Source organism: Ptychodera flava, chromosome 21, assembly GCF_041260155.1.
Source record: "Ptychodera flava strain L36383 chromosome 21, AS_Pfla_20210202, whole genome shotgun sequence".
Lineage (NCBI taxonomy): Eukaryota > Metazoa > Hemichordata > Enteropneusta > Ptychoderidae > Ptychodera > Ptychodera flava.
The window spans coordinates 15,891,643-15,914,099 of record NC_091948.1 but is presented as its reverse complement, the minus strand read 5'-3'; the positions used below and the strand labels follow the sequence as shown (position 1 = coordinate 15,914,099).

Genomic DNA, 22,457 nt, shown 5'->3' with positions numbered 1-22,457 from the left:
AACCGCGTTTACCTTCGGCCTAAAAAAAAATAAAAAAAAAAATTTTCGCTCGCCGCTCCTGGGACTTGGTCCAAAAAATCCGATGAACAAGATTTTTTTTTTCTCTGGCCTTATTTTATTTTATTTTATTTCATTTTAATCTTCAAAGTGTGTCCAACAATCTGAGAATATCAGTGAGAGGTTCCAGCTGGGTTAGAGGTCAGAGCAGGTCATTTGCATCACAATGGATGTTCATTTGTGGCGAAGGGTTAGGGATGGACCATTAGACCTTGGGAGGGGGGGGTGGTCACAATGAAATTGTGAAAAATTTTTTTTTACTATTGTAAATTTCTGAAATTTTTTTTTTCCAATTGAGATAAGCTGTGCAAATTTTTTTTTTCAGAGTAAATTTTCAGATTTATAATTTTTTTTTCATTCGTCGCTGTCTGAAGATAAAGAGGGCAAACATGTGGTGCCAAGCACCACAAGCGGCCACGCAAGCGGTCACTGGGAAGAGGTCAGGAGAGGGGTGTCCCCCTGCTGCTGTTGGAGCTTTTGAAAAATAGAGATTAAAATGGTGTTATTTGGTGGCACTTGGGGAGCCGGGGGAGGTCGTTGGAGCTTTTGAAAAATAGAGATTAAAATGGTGTTATTTGGTGGCACTTGGGGAGTATTTTTGCTGGGGGAGGTCAGGAGCGGGGTGTCCCCCCTCCTGCTGTTGCAGCTTTTGAAAAATAGAGATAAAAATGGTGTTATTTGGTGGCACTTTGGGAGCATTTTTTTCGGATTACACATCGTCCTCTGAAACATGGTCTTCTTGCTCCTCAGTAGCTTCGTATAGTTTCGAAAATTGACTATTTTGGTTTCCTGGCTTCCCTTTCTACTGCGTGGTGAAATGCCTACATTCACCCCACCAAACATCATGCATATCTCATGATTTACAATTGATTTTGACAAGCTGAGAAGCTAAAATAAGCTAAATAATATAGTGATTTGTGTTTTTAGAGCAATTGTTGCCCTTTTTTGATCAAAACATCTCTTTCTCTGTAGCAGCATGTCCAAATTGATTGGATGTGTATAGATGTGGTGAAATTTCAATATTTGTCTTTTTGGGCAATTTATGCCATTCATGGTCAAAAAATCTGTATTCTCTGAAAGGGCTTGTCCAATTTCTTTGAAATTTGCTACACAAAAACGATTAACCATGCAGATTTATTCAGTATTTGCTATCGAGAAACTTTCAAAGTTCAAGCCTTTTATGTGTTTTTGTGTTGGGATTTGTTGGATAGATGGCATTCTACGTAGTGTATTGTTGAATGTTAAAACATGTGTTGCTGTTGTTATTTGAGGCTGTTTTTTGAGAAAAAAGAATTGAAAATGCCTTTTTAAAAGCAAAATAATACATAATGACTTGATATGTTGTTTTATCATTATTGACGTGTTTCTACTTGTTCACCCATTCTTGCATTCATCATTGTAATAAAATGCTGTGAAAAAAATGAAACTGATGTGGCCTGCATCTGTTAACCTTGATCTTAAAAGGCAAATACAACTTTCTGTCTTGACAACCATACCATAGTTTCAATGTTTTACCTAGTGTACCTGCTTGGTTTGTACGCAGGAAACAAGTAGAAAACAGGCTCTATAATTTCATAATTTTCAAGTGATCAGAGTACAAAAGTCCTGAAAAGATAAGATAATCACAACTTCCAGTATAAGGGATACAGTCACTCTAAATGTATAAATTAAAATTAAAAATGTGCCGGGAGGATGTATTAAAAATACAGAAAGTTGCTTACTGTCGGTAAAATCTAAAAAAAATTCAAAATTTTAAAGACTTTTGCAGATTTTTTTTTTACGCCTTTGTCTTCTTATTTTTTTTTTTTTATTTTGCAAACTAGTTTGAAGATTTTTTTTTTCCTAACTTTCTGCTCTGAAAATTTTTTTTTTCTGTTTTTGACCACCCCCCCTCCCAAGATCTAATGGTCCGTCCCTTAGAGCAGGCCTTTTTGTATGACAGTTGAAGTTCTGGTTCAGTCAAGAGTTAGAGCATGTCCCCATTTGCATAACAACTGAATGCTCCAGTTGGGTCAGGGGTCACTTGCACATCAAAAGATGTGGTTGGCTGATGACAGAATTCAATTCTATGATCAAATGCTGTTGACCACAAAGATGTAAAACACTGTTAAGTCAGGTATGCATCCAAGACCTGAAAAATAATTGTCTGCTCTGTAGTTGCGTTTGCCAAAGATGTAAAGAAAGCACAGTACTAGAGATTTCCCATAATGCATCATGATTTATACCAATGCAGATTCCCCTGTGAAGTCTACCATGTCTCCCATGTGTTGACAAATTCCTGGACCAGTTGTAAAAATTCTGAAAACGTACTTTTAAGGACACCTTTCTTCTCAATTCCTGTTTCAAAGGATTAAGAAAATTATGCAAGATTGAGAGAAGAGATAGCATTTTTGTAAATTTTCCACTGATTGTGTCCTCAGCCATACAGAATAAAGTGATGGAAAGTAGGGAGACTAGTTGCACCTGTTTTATGAAACAAAAAGATATTGATTTTTTCCAAATCAAAAAGACAAAAGAAATTTACATGCTAACTTTTTTCAGAGAATGACCCCTTCAGTTGGTCATAACTTGCTTCCCAAATCTGTGACATTTGTAGTACCTGCAGAATGTGACTTTTATGGTTAATTGACGGTTTCTTTGAAATTTACACTACAATATTTCAACGTACTTTTAATAAATATAATTAATCAATTATCTTGAGACTTCATATTATTGCTTTTATGCACAACTGAAAAAGTTATAAGAATACTAATGTCGTTGGTACAAATCAAACAGCATTGTGGGTAATTTATTGTACTGTGGAAAGCAAGCCTTGTAACACGGTAGATGTTCGATTGTTTGAGTAAATAAGGAAAGTAATCATCAATGTCATATGTCACAAGTTTGTTGATGCAGTGATCATTTAGAACTGATTTGAAACAATGGCTGTGACACTGATCTGAACACAAAGAGCGGTGTTTTGTGGCAAATTTCACATGATAACAATGACCATAATTGTTGACTTGACCATCAGTGACCATATTTGGGATGATGGTCAATGGTTTTACTGTGGCTACAATAATGACCATGTTTCCACCATGTTTCATGGTCATAAATGTAACTATGTAGGTGAATTCAGTCTGACCATATTTGATGCAATGGTCAAAGATGGTGAGGTTTAATTTTGCAACAAGTGCTGTACACATGACAACTAATATGAGTGAAGCTTGCTGGAGTTTCTGGTAATTCAAGAAACATTCTGTTTATTTATCTTCCTGTACTACAGTGTCGAGATAAAATATGAAATACCGGTATGTATCAGACAGAACATGTATGAGAAACAATCATGTGAACAATTTCACACTGCAGAATTGAATGTATTCATATGTATTCCTAGAGTCAGTCACTTAATATTCTCAATATGTGGTTGATAAGTACATACAACAACAATTTGTTCCACATCCTACATCACAGGCTTGCTATTGACAATTACAATTAATAGCAAAACAGCATTTTCCAAGTGGCCAGCACGATAAATGAGTGGTTGTTTAAGTATTTTGCACAGCCATTGATAGCTGTTGAATGTAAATTTTATTCCATAGAAGAATAACTATCATATCTTCATGTTGTACAAAATTTACATGGCATTACACACACATACACACAACCGCCTTTGATGACAGACTTGCCAGATTTTCTAAATTCAGTCAAAACTTGAGGCAAATTAAGTTCCATAGAAACATAAAGGTTTCTGAGTAATAATACATTCTTTTATAGGGAAATGACTCATTTTCTCTCGGATAAAAAGTAGAAAAATAGACAAGGAATTCTTCAAGTGTGATTGCTTGACAATAACACATGAAAGATCGTATTTGTCCGTGACCTTAGTCATGACCTTTAGTCATGTACAACTGGGTAGGATGCACAATCTGCTAATCCACACATATTCTCACCACGTTTGATCCAAAAGTATCTGAGGAGAGACAAACATTGTTAATATCTCCTGATGCAATATGTAGCTTTTCAGTGTAAAATCTGCATTCAAGAGATTAAGTGATCAGGACTGGCATAATGTGAGTTTTCCCTGACCAACAATTGAGTGTTTAAAGAACAATTGGCTCCCATCGGTATCAATGTGGTATGCCAGTTCATAAGATTGAAAGTGATTGCATGTATTGTAGCAGAAAACATCGGGTTTCTTAAGTATAAACCCCTCCCCCAATAACCACAGTTAAGTTTCGTGTCGCCCAACTAAAGGGGTTATAGTTGGACAAGTACAGGGTATCTTACCCATGTAGTACCCAGTCAACTCCCTGAGAAACTATTTTACGTCTTATAAGGATGGAATGGATCTCCAGTCAGCTCCCCCAAGAGACCATGGTGACAACTTACCCATGTAAGCCCCAGTCAGCTCCCCAAGAATTCTTGACAATCCAATACTTCTCACCACTCACAGTTTCATTGAACCCTGTGGCAAGCACAGCGTGGTTCACATGTTGTGGACTAGTTTTACACTCAGTACTGGAAAAGACATGCAATTTTGGAATTAATTATTATTGACACTATGCCTATCAGAATATGCTCAACAATGCACAGGACTGTGAGTATGGGAGTGTTCACTTTTTGCCACAAGATGGCGCTCTTGCACATTAGTTGTCCGTCCTCTCAAACGAAACCCAATCCTATTGCATATTCAAAGTCTGTGCCTTGCAGACCACTGAAGAAAGGCATAGGTTAAAGCAGGTCAGATACTGATATCTGCATTGAAGGTGCAGTATCAGGACAGTTACAACTGCACCTTGACATCTAACACCCACAGGCGCTCTCAAAGTATGTCAGCAATGTATGTAATTTTTTCGGGGTGGAAGTTTTATTGTGTTGGTTTTGGACTTCTCGCCGATATCCTGCACCAATTTGTTGTCTCAATTACCTTCCATTCTACAGCTACTGAGGTTTGGCCTCACATTCCAGGCCTTCAATGGACTATCCAGGCAATGCTGTGAGCACCTTTGCCCACGCCCATACATCAGGGCTATAAGTGTTTGGTGGTTGGATATCAAGGGATACCTCTTGTACAACTCTCTGATTGTGTAAATTCTCAATTGATATAGAATTCCGCTATAGAAAGTGCTTCAGGGCCAGATATTTGTAATCTCAAATTTTTACAATTCTTTTCTGATCCACAACATGTTGGGGCTCTTTTAAATCTCTTAAAGAAAGAACAATTTTCATCATTTTGGGGGTTTTGGAAATAGTTAATTGTATTTTTCCCTACAAAGAGATGGCAGCCATTTTGAATTTCAAATATCAATATGCGTTAGGTTACTTGTTTCTCCAGTACCAAAATTTACACGGTGACCCACGGATGTTTGAATGATTTGGTAAGAAAATGGTTGAAAGTTTTATTGAAGAAAAATCAAGCAAAAGTATGAGTCTTTCACTTTTGAGGTGCATACTACCCTAACGTGGCATAAAGTTTGCATACCATTATACAACAAAGTAAAGAACACTACAATACTAACATCTGGTATTCAAAATGAAGTCATGGCTATTTGCTATTCCAATTTTTACGAAATACCTGGCTCGTCGTCATATTTTTTGACCCAGTATGAGACAAAGGGATTATATTTTTGTCAGAAATTTACTGATATGCATGGGATGAAAGTTGTACCTGCTGTAGACTCCACTCTTGTAAAATTGGAAATCAGCCGCCACATCGTAGGCTATGCTGACAGGTCCATGGTTGTAAACTGCATCCAGAATGCCTTTTTCATCTCCCTAGAAAGAAAGTCAACAATTTACTATCATGCATATACCAATATATGCATACTATGCATTGTGATTCGGGAAAGTCAGAGAAAGAAGAATGTCGAATCCAGAAGTTACATAATCACACTGCCACAAAATTGTGAGTACACCTTTCTGTACAGTGATAACAATTGACGAAACAAAACTGCTTCTCTTTATGGACACATATACATAGTGTATTCAGAGACTTCTAAATCCAATTTGCGTTTCTGGCAGGGCTTAAACTACTTTCTGAATTTCACCACCATAGTCAGATAAATAAAATCTGCATGTTTTCACATCAAATACGCGAAAATCTAAACTTATCTGTAAAGTTTGTCTAAGAATTTGAAATTAAGTTTCTAAGGGTTGAGTACAATTCAGTTAATTCTTATAATTTTGTATTTTCTGTTGTTAATGGTGCTACCATTTGTATGCTAGCTCTTGATAACATGATGAAACCTACTGTCTCTGAAAAGTGATTTTGGATTGAATTGAAAGAACACAATGCCCTGAGGTGGTATATAAACTTACCAATGTAATGTTAACAACATCAGCAACATACGCAACGGTCTTAGAAGGATCAAACTTGCACTTTCCATCCTTTTCAGAGAAAAAAAATTAGCAGACATACAAGCTCAGTGAGACATATTTCTTAATGAAAGGCGTTGCTTAATAATTATTTTACCTGTTTTTCTTTATTCATTAATGCATGTTCAATTTTCCCAAATTTAACTTGTTTTCATACTGAATACGGTAATGAAAATTACTGCACTACCAATATGTCTCAGCCTCTCATGTTTTCGTCATTAATGATGTACAATGATGAATTTCACAAATCCTTTGTTTTGACGGACAGAGTTCTTGATTCTGAAAGAAGTGGATTGTAATTCTGTTTTTTAACGATAGTGAAGAATTGGTTTTTCAGATAAACTGCAGTAGTTGATTTCAATCAAGACAGCATGCATCCTAATTTCAAGATCACTGAGTTGAAAATTATCGTTCAAAATTAATCATCTGATAAGTAGGCAATTCAAAATTGACATTTTTGAAATTGTCTTAATCATTCAATACCTAAATTAAACTGATGAACAATGGAAACATTGGTGTACATAGCTATTGGAAAATAATTCAATTTGTATGATGACAAAAATATCCAGAGTTTTTCCCTTTTGAACTGCAATATTTGAGCTATTGACAGAATTTATTGTGAGTATGAACATAATACTAATCTGACAAAATGTCCCTTTAAAGTTTACCCTTGTAGAAACAAAACATCCAAATGTCAAATCTTGAAGAATGTCTTGACCATCACAAAATTAAATTTTGCACACACATGAGACGGTCTTTACTTCCACAAAATACAGGTTTCTCATTTACATACACTATGCATCTTACCTTTGCTGTGTATGGATAGTCGGCTTCAGATTCTAAACCATTGTTGTATCTGATGTATTCAAATGCTTGAGATGGCAGACCACTGTATTGCAAACACAGAAAAATAGTAAGAGAATTAATGTTCCATAACAAAAAGGTATAAAACAATTAATGTTGTTCCATTGAATGTTTGCTCTCGCATTTGAAAAGCTACATTTTAAGTCAATATTTAATTTTAAGTCAATTGCTGGTTTAAACATGCAGTTATAGATGAAAATGTCCATTCTCAAGGAATCAGTGAAAAATGACCTCAGCCAACTACCAGTAGTAATCCAAAAAATCTGGTACGGTGGATGAAGATTGACATTCAAAATAATTTGAACAAAGATATTCTGCACTGGAGTAATTTGATTTTATAGTGACTTAGATACTAATGCCCATTTGTAATTTTAATTCATTTTTCATGAGGTTGTCATGTTTATACCAATGATTTTATTTTTCATTATTCTAAAAATATTGCTTCAAATTTACCCCTCACATCCATGGTTGTTGAACGCCTGAGCACAGTCGATCAATTGTTGTTCTGACAAAGATATTAATGTTGAATATGCTATAGCTGTGTGAGATTCCAGAGCTCCAGTTGTTGAGAATGACCAGCAACTTCCACATGACTCCTGTTTGAAATAGAATAAGTCAGATATTCCACAAATGTCACCTTATCTAAAATTTGATCACTTCACGGTCATACACAACAATATCTAACCATTGTTAATATGTAGACCACTCCACTGTTATATGTATCACTTCAAGAATGCTGGTTTTGCCTGCAGAATTGAAAGTTGTAAGATACCAGTAAAATTTCTAGCTTAAAATAAAAAAACTCTGTGAATTGATCTGAGTATGTCACATAATGAGATTGAACCAGATAAAATCGTTTGCAGGGAGGGCTGTGAAGTGGTTCACGCTAATGAGAAATTAAAGAAAAGCTATTACTAATGTGTCAGAAAGTAAATTTAATGTATTGCTTGTCATATTGGATTAGAAAACTAGTTTGTCATTTTCTTTGTTGAGCTGAGACAACATAGCACATCAACAAAACAGCACTGACAGTTACACCCACCAGTGGTGTCAGCAACGCCCCTTGGCTAATCAAACCTACATGTACATTCTTGTTTTATAAACATGTTGTTGCAATATCAAGGCTATTTTATATTTTTGTTTTATATTGCATGTGAGTTGGTGAAAAATTTTCAAACAATTTCAAGTAGCTTTGAAATGAACATTGTTGATCTCCTTGTCACCAGAATTATTGCCATTTATGAAAATGTATACATCTCACAATGTTTGAGTTTTGCAAGCGCAGTATCACTGTCAACCATTCCTTATATATTCATGCTGACACAGAAAGTCTTGCTATGAGTGTGCACTATTCTACCTGGTTTTTGACATCAGTAACTACTTTTCTGGTCCATTTATTCCAGTCAAATGCTTTTGGAATATCCCTCCAGTGAAAGATATGGTTACCCTGGGTTGCAGAACAATTCTGAAAAATAACAATTAAACCAGAAGATTAAAATTTACAATTTGAAGTAAACTTGAAAATAAACCACTCCTTTCTTTAGGTCAGGTGTTATGTTGCTACTTAACGACTGATTGTAAGTTTTGTAAATAAATATAGCAGTGTGCACTTGACATTGGTTGTGCAGCTGGCAGAATGCAAACACAATACAAATGATCCAAATTTGACAATTCCAATAATGCAAAGATTGTGCAAAACCAAAAAACAATGGTGTTTTCAAGAACTTTGAAATGGCCCTGTGAATTTTAACCCCTGAAGACTGAAATTTAGTCAACCTTTAGAGTGCAATTCACACAAAATCAATCAGATTTGGTCCTGTAATGTCAGATTCCAATTGGTCGTGCAAACAAACCATCCTCCTTTCTTCTCAAATTTTCCATATCTGTCCATAGCTATGACGTCAAATATTGACCGATAGCCTTAAAAGGATATGTTTGAGAAATACTTAAAAAAGACAGAGCACCTTTAATATGTGACGTGACTTACATGTAACATAGTCAACCATTTGTGATGTACGTGGCACTGTCATGGCCATTACAAATGGCAGCTTTGCTGTCACCATCAAAGAATATCCAATATAAATCTATTTTGACCATCTCAACACATTTTTTGTCAAATTGAGTGCCATCAATTGGTATAATCATGGAAAACTCAAATTCAGGTTTCAAAGTCAATAAATTTGACTAAAAATCACCTGTGGTGCAGTCAGGAGGTATTTCTTCTGAAACTCTTCAAATTCCATATCGGCAAACTTATTAACGGCCACTTTTTAAGCAGGAAAAAAATGAGTCAAGGTTACTATTTTATTTATTAATATGTCTTTGGTAGACAGAAAGGTCTGGCAAAAATTGCTGGTATCGTACTTACATGTGTAGGAATGGTTGCTAGTATAGTATTTACATGTGTAGCAATGGTTGCTAGTATAGTACTTACATGTGTAGGAATGGTTGCTAGTATAGTACTTACATGTGTAGGAATGGTTGCTAGTATAGTATTTACATGTGTAGCAATGGTTGCTAGTATAGTATTTACATGTGTAGGAATGGTTGCTAGTATAGTATTTACATGTGTAGGAATGGTTGCTAGTATAGTATTTACATGTGTAGGAATGGTTGCTAGTATAGTACATGTGTAGGAATGGTTGCTAGTATAGTACTTACATGTGTAGGAATGGATGCCAGCATTATGTTTGTTGATCATACGTAAATTCTTCTTCCAGATTTCAAATCTGACCCTGTATTCCTCTACTGTTTCATATTTTTTGTTGTACTGAAATATCAAAAGACTCATGAATAAAGTATTTAAAAAGTTGGAAAATGTATGGAAATGATCTCAAAATAGTGGCTAATCATGGCAAAACTTTATGCTACTTGACACAAATGTTTTGTAGTCGTTCAAGTTTATATATTTTGTATTTTTTCTTGGGTGAACCGTATCAGACTCTCTGTTCATTTGAAGCTAATATATATATTGATCAATTAAATAAAGTTCTTGAATTTGTAAAAGAAAAAGGCATCAAGCATTTTTCCCTTTTTTCCAGGAAAAATTGCTTTCAAGGCCTGCCATGTTTCATTTGCTTGAACATACCTGTTGTGTCCATAGTTCAAACAGTGGTTTATCTGAGAGCAAAAAAATGCAAAAGGTAGGAATAAAAGTTGAAATTTGTGTCAGAGTAAACCTAATTCCTTACTTGATATCACATCGTGATATTCAACTAAATTAACGTTGTCAGTGAAACAATCAATTCTTTACTGAGTATTTGACATCACATTGTGATATTGAATTCAACTTTATTAAAGTTGTCAGTGAAACAATTAAAAGTTTGGGAATTTATGGATGCCAAACTTATTCCCTGAAAATTAAGAAAGCAGACCTGTAGAATCCATGACTTTGGTGAAATAGTGTCGTTATGAAAATGATAGATGCACAATAATACACTACGACATGGTGAGTATACATTAATTTTCACTCTTTTGTTATTTAAATGTGTATTTGGTTATTCTTCTGCAATGTTTCAGTTCAATCATATTCCACTTTTTTGTTTCAGCTCAAATTTCAAAATCAAGTGTACCAAGCAAGGCAGTTGTTTGGTTAGCTGAATCTTATATAATTGAAACCTATGAATATATTGAATAGACTACGAATTTTACGACGTTCGAAGGTCCTAACGTTGAAGGTCGTTCACGATCAGATAGGAGAGCCTTGCAAAGATGCCGCTCTGACAATTTGCGGTCTAGTCCTTCCTGTGATGTACTCGCGTATTACTTTTAACTCTGGTTTGCGCATGAACGGGTACTCCAGTGGGCCGAGCCCGATGTGCGGATGCTTAGAGCACAGTACAGGCGCTTCAATTTGTCAGTTTTAAAAATTTTATGGTGTGCAGAATCAGCAATAAAAACATGGAAGTAAAAATATTATGACGAGGTTTTGGCTATAGGGTCCGCATTCCAAAACAGTAAACGCTTTAAATAACCACAGGTGTCTGGATCGTCGCTTCGCGAAGCTCACCTGTTGTATTACGGGGGCTTCGCGCAGTGACGATCCAAACGCCTGTGGTACAGACCGCGGCATTTCATCATAAGTTTATGTAAGAGCAGGAAATGATGACGGGAAAACCAGTGCAGTTTGTCAATTGACTGCTTACCTGCATGGTATTCACCCGCACAGACAAACTGGAAGAACGCTACTAACAGCAACAAATAAAGACTCATGATCGTATACGTTGTCCACGGAATTCGCGGAAGAGTGGCGGCAGAAGAAATTCACTGACTTCTCCCACTACTAGTTGTCTGAGAGAAAATGCACACTGTGGTCGACAGCTGCAGCTGCAGGTCGGCTGATAATCAGGTGATCTCGCTCACATGACCGAAAAATACGTACTTCATTGTTTACATTTTCTGTTAAATAAGAGACTTTCATTTGGCCGGCCAAGCGACTGATCATTATGGACACAGGTTATCGTAACGTTGCTTGGATAGTCGTTCGAGGCGGGCGGCCGCAGGTCGCCGTTTACTTGGAAAAAAGAGAAACATACCTGTTGTTCTCTTTTTTCCAAGTAAACGGCGACCTGCGGCCGCCCGCCTCAAACGACTATCCAAGCAACGTTACGATAACCTGTGATTATGGATGGGTAGTCTTCAAGCCTGTGATGTGAATGCGTAAAATAACAAAACAAATTTATTTGTATTTGTAGACCATACAAGTGAACTTGATAAATTTTATCTTTATTACATTTTTTCACGTCGCGACACCAAAACAAGTACGCGATTGGCAAACGGCACATATGTCATGTCACTTTTACACACATGCACAGGTCAATTAAGGTCAAGTGACTGGCCATTAACACCTATGTACGCGACGTTTTCCAGCTTCTGACTACAAACACGATAAAGCGGATGATATTCATGAAAATTTGCAAAATATTATCTATGTCATAAATTAACCATACGGCATTAAAGCTTATAATACATCTGAAACTAAGTGCGTTTGGTCACTTTATTTACGAAATAATATCTATTAAATAACCGTAAAGGTTTTTCAAGTATCGGATTTACTGAATTTTCACTACACCAAACGATCAATAGACGACACACTTCAGAGACTGTGCTCTAATAACAGTATTTTCACCGTCGTATGATACACACACACACACACATATATATATGTTTATATATATATATATATATATATATATATATATATATATATATATATATATATATATCGAAGTATACAGATGTCCTCGTGGGAAATTACAGTGCTCGATGCTAAAGCAGAGCGTTATAAATAAACAGATTACTTCAAGTACAAAGTAATAGATTTCATTACTTTGTACTTGAAGTAATGTTTATATTTATATATATATATATATATATATATATATATATATATATATATATATATAATATATATATATATATATATATATAATTAGTAGCTGTTGATCCATAGCTGTCACGTGGTGTTTTCTGTCACGTGGTGTTTTCAGCAGTTTCATAAACATGTCCTTTCCTGACGCACGTGTAAAAGACGGTATGACTGACCGTAAACCATTGAGTAAAACCAGACAGTATCGATAAAAGACTTTCAAATTTGGTTCAAACACACTCATTATATATTCATAAAAATATGAGAGGAATTTTTAAAACGGTAAAACCCACTTTCCTGAAGCTCAAAACACTCCCGTTTTCGCCAGCACATCAATTCCGATCAGCACAACACGACAACGACAACACAAACTTTGTCGAACATACTTTCGCTTAACAATTGGTGAAAATCCGAAAATTACCGAAGGGTGCATGGTCGGCACTCTTCGGAAAAGAGAGCCAAGAGCTTCGTGAGGCGAGGCAAACATGGATCGCTTACGTAACCGCTTCACGCCTTAAACAATAGCCGTTGCGACTCTGTCTATGTTACTATGTGATCTAAGGCTTAAACTTTCCGGTGATGAATTCAAATTTCTAGAAATAAGCATAGCAAACGTTCTCTGACCAGATTCGGTGCACAAATCTTGTAGTTGAAGACAGTTTACATGTGGAAGCGGAACGTGGACATGACTAATATTTAATGGTATAAACATAATATAAGTCTGAACTGATTTCTCAAAACAATTGTAGACTAGAATAGAAGTGAAACAAAAATGCGTTGCCTAAGGGCCGGGAAAGATCATCAGCGTCTTCAAAATATGAATAACTGTAGAACTCTCAACGCTCTTTTCTGTATTATCACTATCCGCGTTGCTCCTTTTGAATTAAGCTAAGACCTTTCTAGAGTGGCAAGGAATATTTACGTAAAGGCTCAACAAACCAGTCAGAGAGAGTCAATGTGATACACAAATTACCAATGTGCATGTTCCAAGAAACTATGTCGTTTAAGGTCGCTACTTAGATCCTCACAAGAAATGGTCTCATTTAATGGAAATGTCCATTTTCCGCCACTCTGTTCAGCAACCAGTGAGAAATCTATTGCAGTTTAGGGGCTTGATTTCAAGCCCACACGGTTTGCAATTTGTCCTACTCCAAATCGAACCTCCTTGTGTGAGAAAAATCGGTCGAATATTTAAGGCAAGATACCGCCAACATTTTCCATATTCTTTCCTTTCTTTCGAACACCAAAAGCCCTTCATCGTAAATTCATTGATATAATGTGTTTAAAAAGTTTCGGCGAGAAACAAGAAATCTAACGAAATTCGTTTATCTACAGCTACTGCAAGATCCATCAAGTCAAGTTTTGAACGTTCCAGTATCCACCCTTTACAGTAAACCATCCAGCGACTTTGTAGGAGAAGAGCGTGTATAATCCAAGGGTTCACATTTAGGCCTATAGAACTTCCTCGCCGAGATTCGAATGTTGTCTTTGAAATGAAGCATAGTGTTCCGCTTTTTGTCCCTGGAAACCGCATGACCAGCAGGTAATCGAAGTGTCATGTCTACATGTCTGCAGACTCTTTGAACATTACAGAATTCACCGCAGAAGTGACAGGTAAAAGCCCTTTCTTTGGCATTTGATTATTCTGTGGCTGTCTGCTGCTGCATGTAGTTGCGACCAAACTTCTTACCATCAGATACGAAACGTCTTTCAAAAGAGACTTCATCATAAAACCGCACATGGTAAGATTTGCATTGGCAAGAAGTTTGTCACGGCCGGTGTTGGAAAGATGCACACCAACACGAAGGAGTAGAGACAAGTTAAGGTAGGCGCGCCTCGAAAGTGAAAGACTAAAACTTTTGCTCAAACTTTCCTAAATGAAATTTTTAACCATTTTCTTACCAAATCAACGATAAAAATCCGGGGTCACGGAGCAAAGTCGAGCGAAAAAAATTACTCAACATTTGCGATATTTGAAATTTAGAATGGCCGCCATTCCTGTGTTAACTCTATGGGGGAAAAATTAAAATTTGTATTATTTTCGAAAAACTATGACGGCGAAAGTTTTTCTCTGCAAGCGCTTTAAAATGAGCCCCCACAAGTCGTAGATCAGAAAAGATTATAATTTATTCTGCAATTTGCTTTCCAATCGAGACCATGAAAGTTATGTATGTTAAATCATAGATAGTTTTTGGAGGGTCTATGGTTAAATGCTAGATATTTACAGGTGAAGCGTAATTGTCGTCGGTACAGGTAAAATTTGCTCTAGCCTTAAAGTATATTGCAATTTTCCTACAAATTAATGCAGTCTTACTAAATTAAGTCTAGAACTAAAACTCCATCCCAGGTGGAACAAACTTTACTTTTTGAAGTTCGTCGACAATCTGTAGCGGTTCCATAAGGCTGCATTCACAAACATCTCTGGAGGGAGGGGGTAGAGGGAGAATTCAGAAAATCTATGATTTTTTCGAATGCCCCTCTCCCTAATAAACTCAAGATGCGTTCAAGTGACCTTTTCTGACTTGCTATAATTTTGAAATTCCCCTCTACGGGACTGGGCAGGAATTATAGGGGAGCAGTGTTTTTGGAGTTTGGTTGCAATTTTTTGGTGCAAGCATTTTTGAAGGGTCATGAAATTTCACGCATACCTTTGAGGGAGGGTCACCAATTTTTTGCGCAACTATAGAAGGCAAGATGTGGCCGATGCTACGTTCAAAAATATCAAATAATAATACATGGGAGTCTTCTGGGCAAACTATTAACAATTTTCTCCTAGAAAACAAGCTATATATTCTGTACATTTATATATGTGTGATAATTTATGTATATGTACTTTGCTTGAAGTGGGAGGTAAAAAGTGCAGGTGTGTATACAAGAAATTTGATTTTTGGATTCCATCATAACTGTTGCTTCATTACACATGGTACTCATGGAAGTCTATGAGTAAACTATTAAATATTTCCCTTATATTGACTTTTTGGCTGTAATATGTTTCTTGATAAAGAGTAATAGTGCTCTTTGTACCATTACAAGCCGAACTATAAGTGAAAGCAAACATTATAGCTATTGTCCCTTCCTCTGCGATCACATAAAAAGGTTTGGAAACAGGATGACTTCCCTCAACTGTAAGAAAAACGTAACACAATTAACATAATTGTATAAAAAGAACATTAGCTGTACCTTTGCATAGCCAATCATGTATCTTTTGTTGTGTGTTATGTATCAACTGCAGTTTATTGTTCTACTCCCCGCAGCATGCTAGAATAACAAATATTCTGTTTGGCAAATATTCTGTATATGTACAAAGACCGCAATCATTGAAATACAAGCATGTGAAATGAAACTCATTGGATTTGACACGAAAATGGTAAAAGTTAGCCTAAGTGGTAAATATGGGAAAGTAGAGAAAGGGTGTTCGTCACTTAAGAAAATAAGCACGGAATATAAAAAAATAAATGAACGTAGAAGTGAGAGTGGAGCCAACAGCACATAAGGTTTGTACAGTGAACTTGAAGGCCGGGGGAACGGTGTGGTTCTGATGTGGTTCCGGTTACCATACCTACCCAAAACAGGCGGGATTGCGCCGTTCGCACGAGTCAAACAGGTCAAACCACTTCTTCAAACCATTTCTCCTTCTACAGATTTTACATGATGACACTCCGATTGAAATGTGGCGGTAATTTCAAGACTTGTGAAGTATATGTGCTACCTTTCCATATCTGCTCTGAAATCTCTCGATAACGTCGAAGTATCCCTACTTGTATCGGCATTTCAACGTTTTAAGATTCATTTCATTTGTGGGACTGACGAGCTATTTTTATTGTGATCATGCATCTGTGCGTCTTTGTAGATGCAAGGAAAACTAGATAAAATTACAACTTACCTCATCTTTAAGCTACTTTACCAGCTATTATAGCTGCAGGCAATATGCAATGCATATAATTTGCGGAAAATTAACACCATTTTTTATAGTAATCATGATATAACAACAATAACAGAAATAAAACGACAATTATCAAGACCGCGAAAAAGAACTTTGATTTTTCAGATGAACATTTAAAATCGGTTTACGAACGTGACTATGAAAATACATCTCTGTTCAGAATAACATCCTTACAGTGACTCTACTGTTCACGAATTGAGGTTGTTAACAACTGATGTAGTAATTAATCTACAAGTTAATCACTTGTAATCTGTACAGTGGTAAACTATTTTAGCAAACATATTGACACTTGTAGACACGGCCCTAACGACAGATGTCATTTCGGCCTTGTCTGTGTGGGGAAAAGTTGGTGTTTTAAGTGAGCGAGATTGGTGGTGTGAAAAATATGCACAATGTGCAGTTTAACATGGGAGACTTATGGTCAGAATTTTAATGCTTCGGTATTTCCTACTGTTGAGTTGGTGCATCACAATTTCAAGAGTTTAAGTCCAGTTGCCAAGGCTGATGCAAGATCTCGGGGTCACATGACCACTACAGTAAACCTCTACTGTTCAAAACTTCTTTCCAGTTCTCCCAAAAGGCTGAGATTGGAGCGGACAGGACTGCTGAAATGCAGGCAACAGTAGGTAGTAAGCACCCTCGAAAGTGAAAGACAAACTTTCCCTCGAAACCTTCCTCGAGTAAACTTTAAACCAATGTCTTTCAAAATAAAGAATAAAAATCAGGGGTTACCAGGCAAATGTTAGTACCAGAGAAACAATGTTCCTTAAATTTACGGATATTTGAAATTCAAAATGGTTGCATGCCTGTAAGTGTGTTTAAACAATGGGAAACATAAATTTCGATTTTCACAAGAATGAGATAACGTTGGAAAATTTTATTTACTCAATCAGCTAGAAAATAAGCACGCACGCACAAGTGATAGAAAAGAATTGTAAAAGTTTGAAAGTCCAAATGTCCTGTCCCCGAAGCACATTCTAATCTACCTTGAAGTAAATTCAAATCAGTCAGTCGATCAGCAAAGTTTATATAGCGCCAAAATCCAAAAACCGTGTACTGCTAGGTGACGCTAGATGGCTAAACCACACTGTATGATCTGGAGAACATTTGCATTGTCAGTTTTCTTTTGAAAGTTTCCAAGTTTGGGATTCTCTGATGTCGAGTCGTAGTGCGTTCCATAGTTTAGGTGCAGCGTATGAAAATGCACGGCCACCATAGGTGATGGTTTTGTAGGTTGTAGATGCTAAAGAATTCTTGGTTGATGAACGGAGTGTACTAGTTGGAATATAGGGCTGGAGTAGATCACAGTGTACTCAGGAGTCTGGCTGTGAATAGCCTTGAAAGTTAACTGCAAAATTTTGTAGTCAATCCTGAGACGAACTGTTAACCAATGGGGATGGTAGAGAAATGGGGTGATCGGCTTAAATTTTCTTGTAACTCGATTGGAACTAATTTTAGATATGTAATTGGATAGTGAAGTAACGTCGGTTTAATCTACAAATGTAATCTCATCTGCTTTTCTTTGTACATTTAATACACACTTATTTTCAAGTTATTTGCAATATTGCAACATTCAGCTACATGGCACCTAATAATTTTAAGAAATTTGAAAAATATGAAAATCCAATTATCCCAAATTAGTTCCGATCTTGTTAATAGTGCTTAGTGTGGGTAGCATATGTTTATTCCCTGAGAAGTCAAAGTTTGTATTGATATAAAGATCACATATTGATCTTTACTGGAGATTAATCTTGCATATTGTTTGTGTTTTGTCATCTTAAAATCCTCAATTATGTACAGTTCTGCACAATAGCTCTTACTAAATGTGACAATAGGAACAAATCTTCCCGTTCTTGTGTTCAAGTGTTGCAAAGATAAATGCATTAAGCTCCCAAAAATGATAAGTTTGTTTCTCATTCTCGGTCTCATCTGCTTTTCGTTTGAAGTTATACACTTTTATATGAGTCGTTTGTAATATTGCAACATTCAGCTATAGGGCACCTAAAACTGAAAAATATGAAGATCAAAGTATCCCAAATTAGTTCCAATCGTGTTTGTACACATGAATATTCTCGCTGCAGTATTTTGAGCTTGTTGTAACAGGCCTATTGTGTTATCTGGAAGCCTATATAGAAGTGAATTACTGACATACAATAGTCAAGTTTGGCTGTCAAAGTTGCCTGTATCAAGCTTCATTAGTGAGGTGGCGTCGTATAGATCCAATGCGGCTGAGATGGCTGTAGATTTATTTGCAAATGTACTTAATGTGCTGACTAAACATGTGATCGTTGTCGAAGACTATGCCGATATTGCGAGCAGATGAGACGGTACCATGGAAGTACAACCAATGTTTACGCTGTTGACTGGAGCAGGTGCACAGTTGAACTTGGAGCGAATCAGAAGGACTTCTGTTTTATTGTTACTGAGCTGGATTAAATTGTGAGTCATCCGTTCCTTGATGCCACAAATACATGTCTCGACTGAGGATAAGGCCAAAGGAGAGTCACGATGGGAGAATGGAAGATAAAGCTGGTTGCCGTCTGCATACCGGTGGAAGCTAAGATCATGCATGTAAATTAACTTTCCAAATGGAGCTAAGTAGATGGTGAACAAAAGAGGGCCCAGTACAGAGCCCTGTGGTACTCCGAAACTAAGTTCTGATGGTTCACTGGTGATATCGGACTTGTCCCTTTGCATCAAGTATGAGTTGAACCACTTGGGTGCAACATCGAAGATACCAAGATGAGAGGTCTGTGAAGTAATATCTTATGATCGATACTATCAAATGCAGTAGAGAGATCGAGGAGAATGAGTAGACCATTATTGCCAAGAGTCCAAGGATAAACAAATGTCATTTTGTACTATGAAATTTCCTGTATGCTGATTGAAATGGTAGCTGGAGTGAGTTTACTTTGAGATAGTTGGTGCTTTGAACAGCGATGATCTTCATAAGTACTTTGGAAAGAAATTGCAGTTTGGAAACAGGTCGGTAATTCTCTTAGAATGCTGAAGTCTATAGTGAAGGTTTCTTGAGGAGTGGAGTGACGACTGCTGACTTGAATAGCTGTGGAACTGTGCAAGTGCGAAGAGACAGGTTGACAGTTTTTGTGATGAATGGAAGTAGAGGATTGAGACATTTCTTTAGCAGTGAAGATGGAATTGGGTCGAGGCAGCATGATTTTGATGTCGAGTTGACTATGATTTTCTTGAAATCGTCGAGATCTGTTTGAGCAGACTTGAATTGCAATAAATTTTATGTAATCAGGATTTCGAAGTTGCTGTGTTGATTGGTTGACGTACGAGGTTGTGACGTATGCCGATGATTTTCTTGATGAAGTACTGGCTGCATTGTTGTGTTTGATTAAGAATAGAGGTATGGGTTGGTAGAGAAGTTGGCTTATTGAAGAGTGATGTGATGTCTTTGAACAGTGTTCTCTGGTTGTCAGCATTGTATTTTATTAGGTTGGTGTATAGTTACGTTTAGCTTGACGAATAGCGTGTTGATTTGACGAAATTTTTCATTGCATATTTGCAGATGAATCTCCAGTTTAGTAGTGGTTTGCGTTCTGCCGACCTTCGTTGTTGTTTTGCTCGGCGTATTTAAAGGGAAACAGTCGTCGGAAGTGCGCCTGTGCGAGTTTCTTGTTTACAAACAATGTATTTCGTGCACGATATCTAGATGCATCTCATCATTATAGATGCAACATTTAAATTACACGATGTAGATTACGACAGACATGTTTTAACTTTCATCAATCACCATCGTACCTTGGATACATGTGTTTACATTGGTCGTATGGGTCCCATACCACCTTTGAGCGCAGTTCCGAAGACTGTATCCCTTTAATTGATGTACCATTTTGAGTTTGGTCTGATGCTTTCGATGCGTTTCTCGAGGGGAGCATGTTGATCAAGAAGACTGGTGAGATGTTTGTCGTAGGTGGCTATAGCTGAATGTACGTCACTTTGATGAAATTCAGGTATGATGATAATATTACTGGAGGAAACATCGGTGTCCATGGACGAGGTGGAGCAATACAGGACTTGACGTTTCTGAAGTGGTGGTTTCTGTAGTTTAACTTTTACATGGACAGGACTGTGATCAGAGAGAGTTGGATGATGGACATCTATGTAATCGATGACAGAGTCAGGGTTAAGTGATATTTAAGTCTAGGATATGACCACGAATATGAGATGAAGACTGTACACATTGTTTCAGGCCGCAGGAATCTATAGCATCAGTGAATGTCTTCTCGTCAGTATTTTGTGGGTCGTCAATGCGCAGGTTAAAATCACCAACAAAAAACAGGTGGCTGGCACATGAACTGAACTGTTCAAGTAGATTACCAAACTCGGACAGGAATTGTTGTGTAGTTAATTTATTCTTCTTTTTGTCAAAGCTAATACAGAAGTGCGACGTTCACGACAGTCGGCACACATGAGTCAAAACAATCATTCAATCAATTCTTTTCCTCTAGCGTACTTTTTTGTTTCATAAGCCTCGTAGTTCAAGTCCTTAACTAAGAGTACCATTGCGATGAGTTCCCTGTGATGGGTCTTTTGCTGTAATATACATGGGTAGGTGTTTTCAACTTTGACGGCTCAAAATCTTCAAGTTGACGTTCTATCACAATTTTACCTTTCCCCGCTGTTTGAAGTGCGTTTATAGACGCGACATTGGCAATATTTCGCGTTTTCGTATTTTCCCTATATTAGATGAACGGTTTTGTTTTTTTTCACGTCTACTCATTTTTCCCTCATGTCAATCGAACGCTTCTCTAGGTTTGACTGTCATCCCACTCCATGCGCTTTGGTCACCCACTTACCAGCAAAGTCGGTAAGAAAGGTATAAGTTCGAGTTTTCAGTCAAGCTGCATTAATTGATAAGTTAGAGCTCTAATATGAAAAAAAACTGTTGGAACAAATCATTTTTTCCTTCAATCGATGTGCAGATGTTGATAAGATAAGAGCACCACTTCAGAAAGATTCAGTCGCGTGCGGGCGCTCTGGCGCTCCACGGCCTCTGGACCCTGCTCTGGGTCCGGACCCATGTTCAGAAAACTCAACAGTCTGTTAAGATTCACATTGCAGAAATCCCTTGAATCGATAACATTATTTTTCAACTTCTCAAAATTCATCCAGTCTCTATATTAAACTGTACCATCATAATAACATGTTATTGGAAAGAGTGTGCTTTTCAAGCGCCATGAAGGTCGACCAACCGCTGGAATCGCGCCGCAGTAAAAGCCCAAAGTCGCTTGGCGTCTCTCGGCAGCAGTACATGTTTATGCTAGCTCGCGACCATGCCTCGTGACTGCAGCATCTTGCAAACGCCCTCCAGTGTTATAAGTGGTCTGGTCGTTCGCCTAGACACGTAAGCAAGTGGTTGACACCACGGTTGCGAGTGTAGTGATACATAGCGGCCGCCGCGTAGTATGCATAGAATAATCCCATTATTCTATGCATACTATGCGGCGGCCGCTATGTATCACTACACTCGCAACTCCGGTTGACACGGCCATCTCGGGACTCACCGCCATGGCATGGCAAGGAGCTCGGGACTCACAAAGTGATCGCTATCAAACTCAAAATAATCTTGATTTGCAGCCGATAGTTCTTAAAACTGACAAGGGAGGTTTTTGCCGTGATATGATCTGAGAAAAGCATTGGCATGCACATAATTATCAGGAAATTTCTCAGTGCAGTGGTAAATAGGCTTCCAGTCCAGGGATCGTGTCTCCGTTTTCAGTCCCTTCTGATAAAGTTGATAATTTACCAGGTTTGAAAAGCAAGAGTCACAAAGTTACCGCTTTGAATATTCTTGGAATAAAATTTTCGCGATCAGTGTAAAAAAATATGGCAAAAAAA

At 37.2% G+C, this 22,457-nt stretch overlaps 1 protein-coding gene across 2 annotated transcripts; it reads right to left on the bottom strand.

Moving 5' to 3' along the window:
* Nucleotides 1-3,272: 3,272 nt before the first annotated feature.
* LOC139121544 (pro-cathepsin H-like) lies at nt 3,273-11,634 on the bottom strand. Of its 2 annotated transcripts, XM_070686536.1 has the most exons (11): nt 11,424-11,634; nt 10,367-10,398; nt 9,940-10,048; nt 9,474-9,544; nt 8,636-8,743; nt 7,732-7,874; nt 7,222-7,303; nt 6,358-6,426; nt 5,708-5,814; nt 4,429-4,557; nt 3,273-4,009 (listed from the first exon to the last, which is right to left on the bottom strand). In XM_070686536.1, exons 1-11 carry the CDS (start codon nt 11,488-11,490, stop codon nt 3,934-3,936), a joined length of 993 nt encoding a protein of 330 aa, XP_070542637.1. In that variant the 5' UTR covers nt 11,491-11,634; the 3' UTR covers nt 3,273-3,933. The 2 variants fall into 2 exon arrangements, with proteins under 2 accessions (XP_070542637.1, XP_070542636.1); XM_070686535.1 differs by lacking the exons at nt 9,940-10,048; nt 10,367-10,398; nt 11,424-11,634 and adding an exon at nt 9,647-9,924.
* Nucleotides 11,635-22,457: the final 10,823 nt, after the last annotated feature.

What these genes read in the sequence shown, in the direction of transcription:
- LOC139121544 (XM_070686535.1), bottom strand. Translation starts at nt 9,908, where the DNA reads ATGTACTATACTAGCAACCATTCCTACACATGTAAATACTATACTAGC. An exon ending in AACAACCATGGATGTGAGGG is followed by an intron (nt 7,304 to 7,731) that starts GTAAATTTGAAG and finishes TTTGCAATACAG; the next exon opens with TGGTCTGCCATCTCAAGCAT. An exon ending in ATGTTGTTAACATTACATTG is followed by an intron (nt 5,815 to 6,357) that starts GTAAGTTTATAT and finishes CTTTCTTTCTAG; the next exon opens with GGAGATGAAAAAGGCATTCT.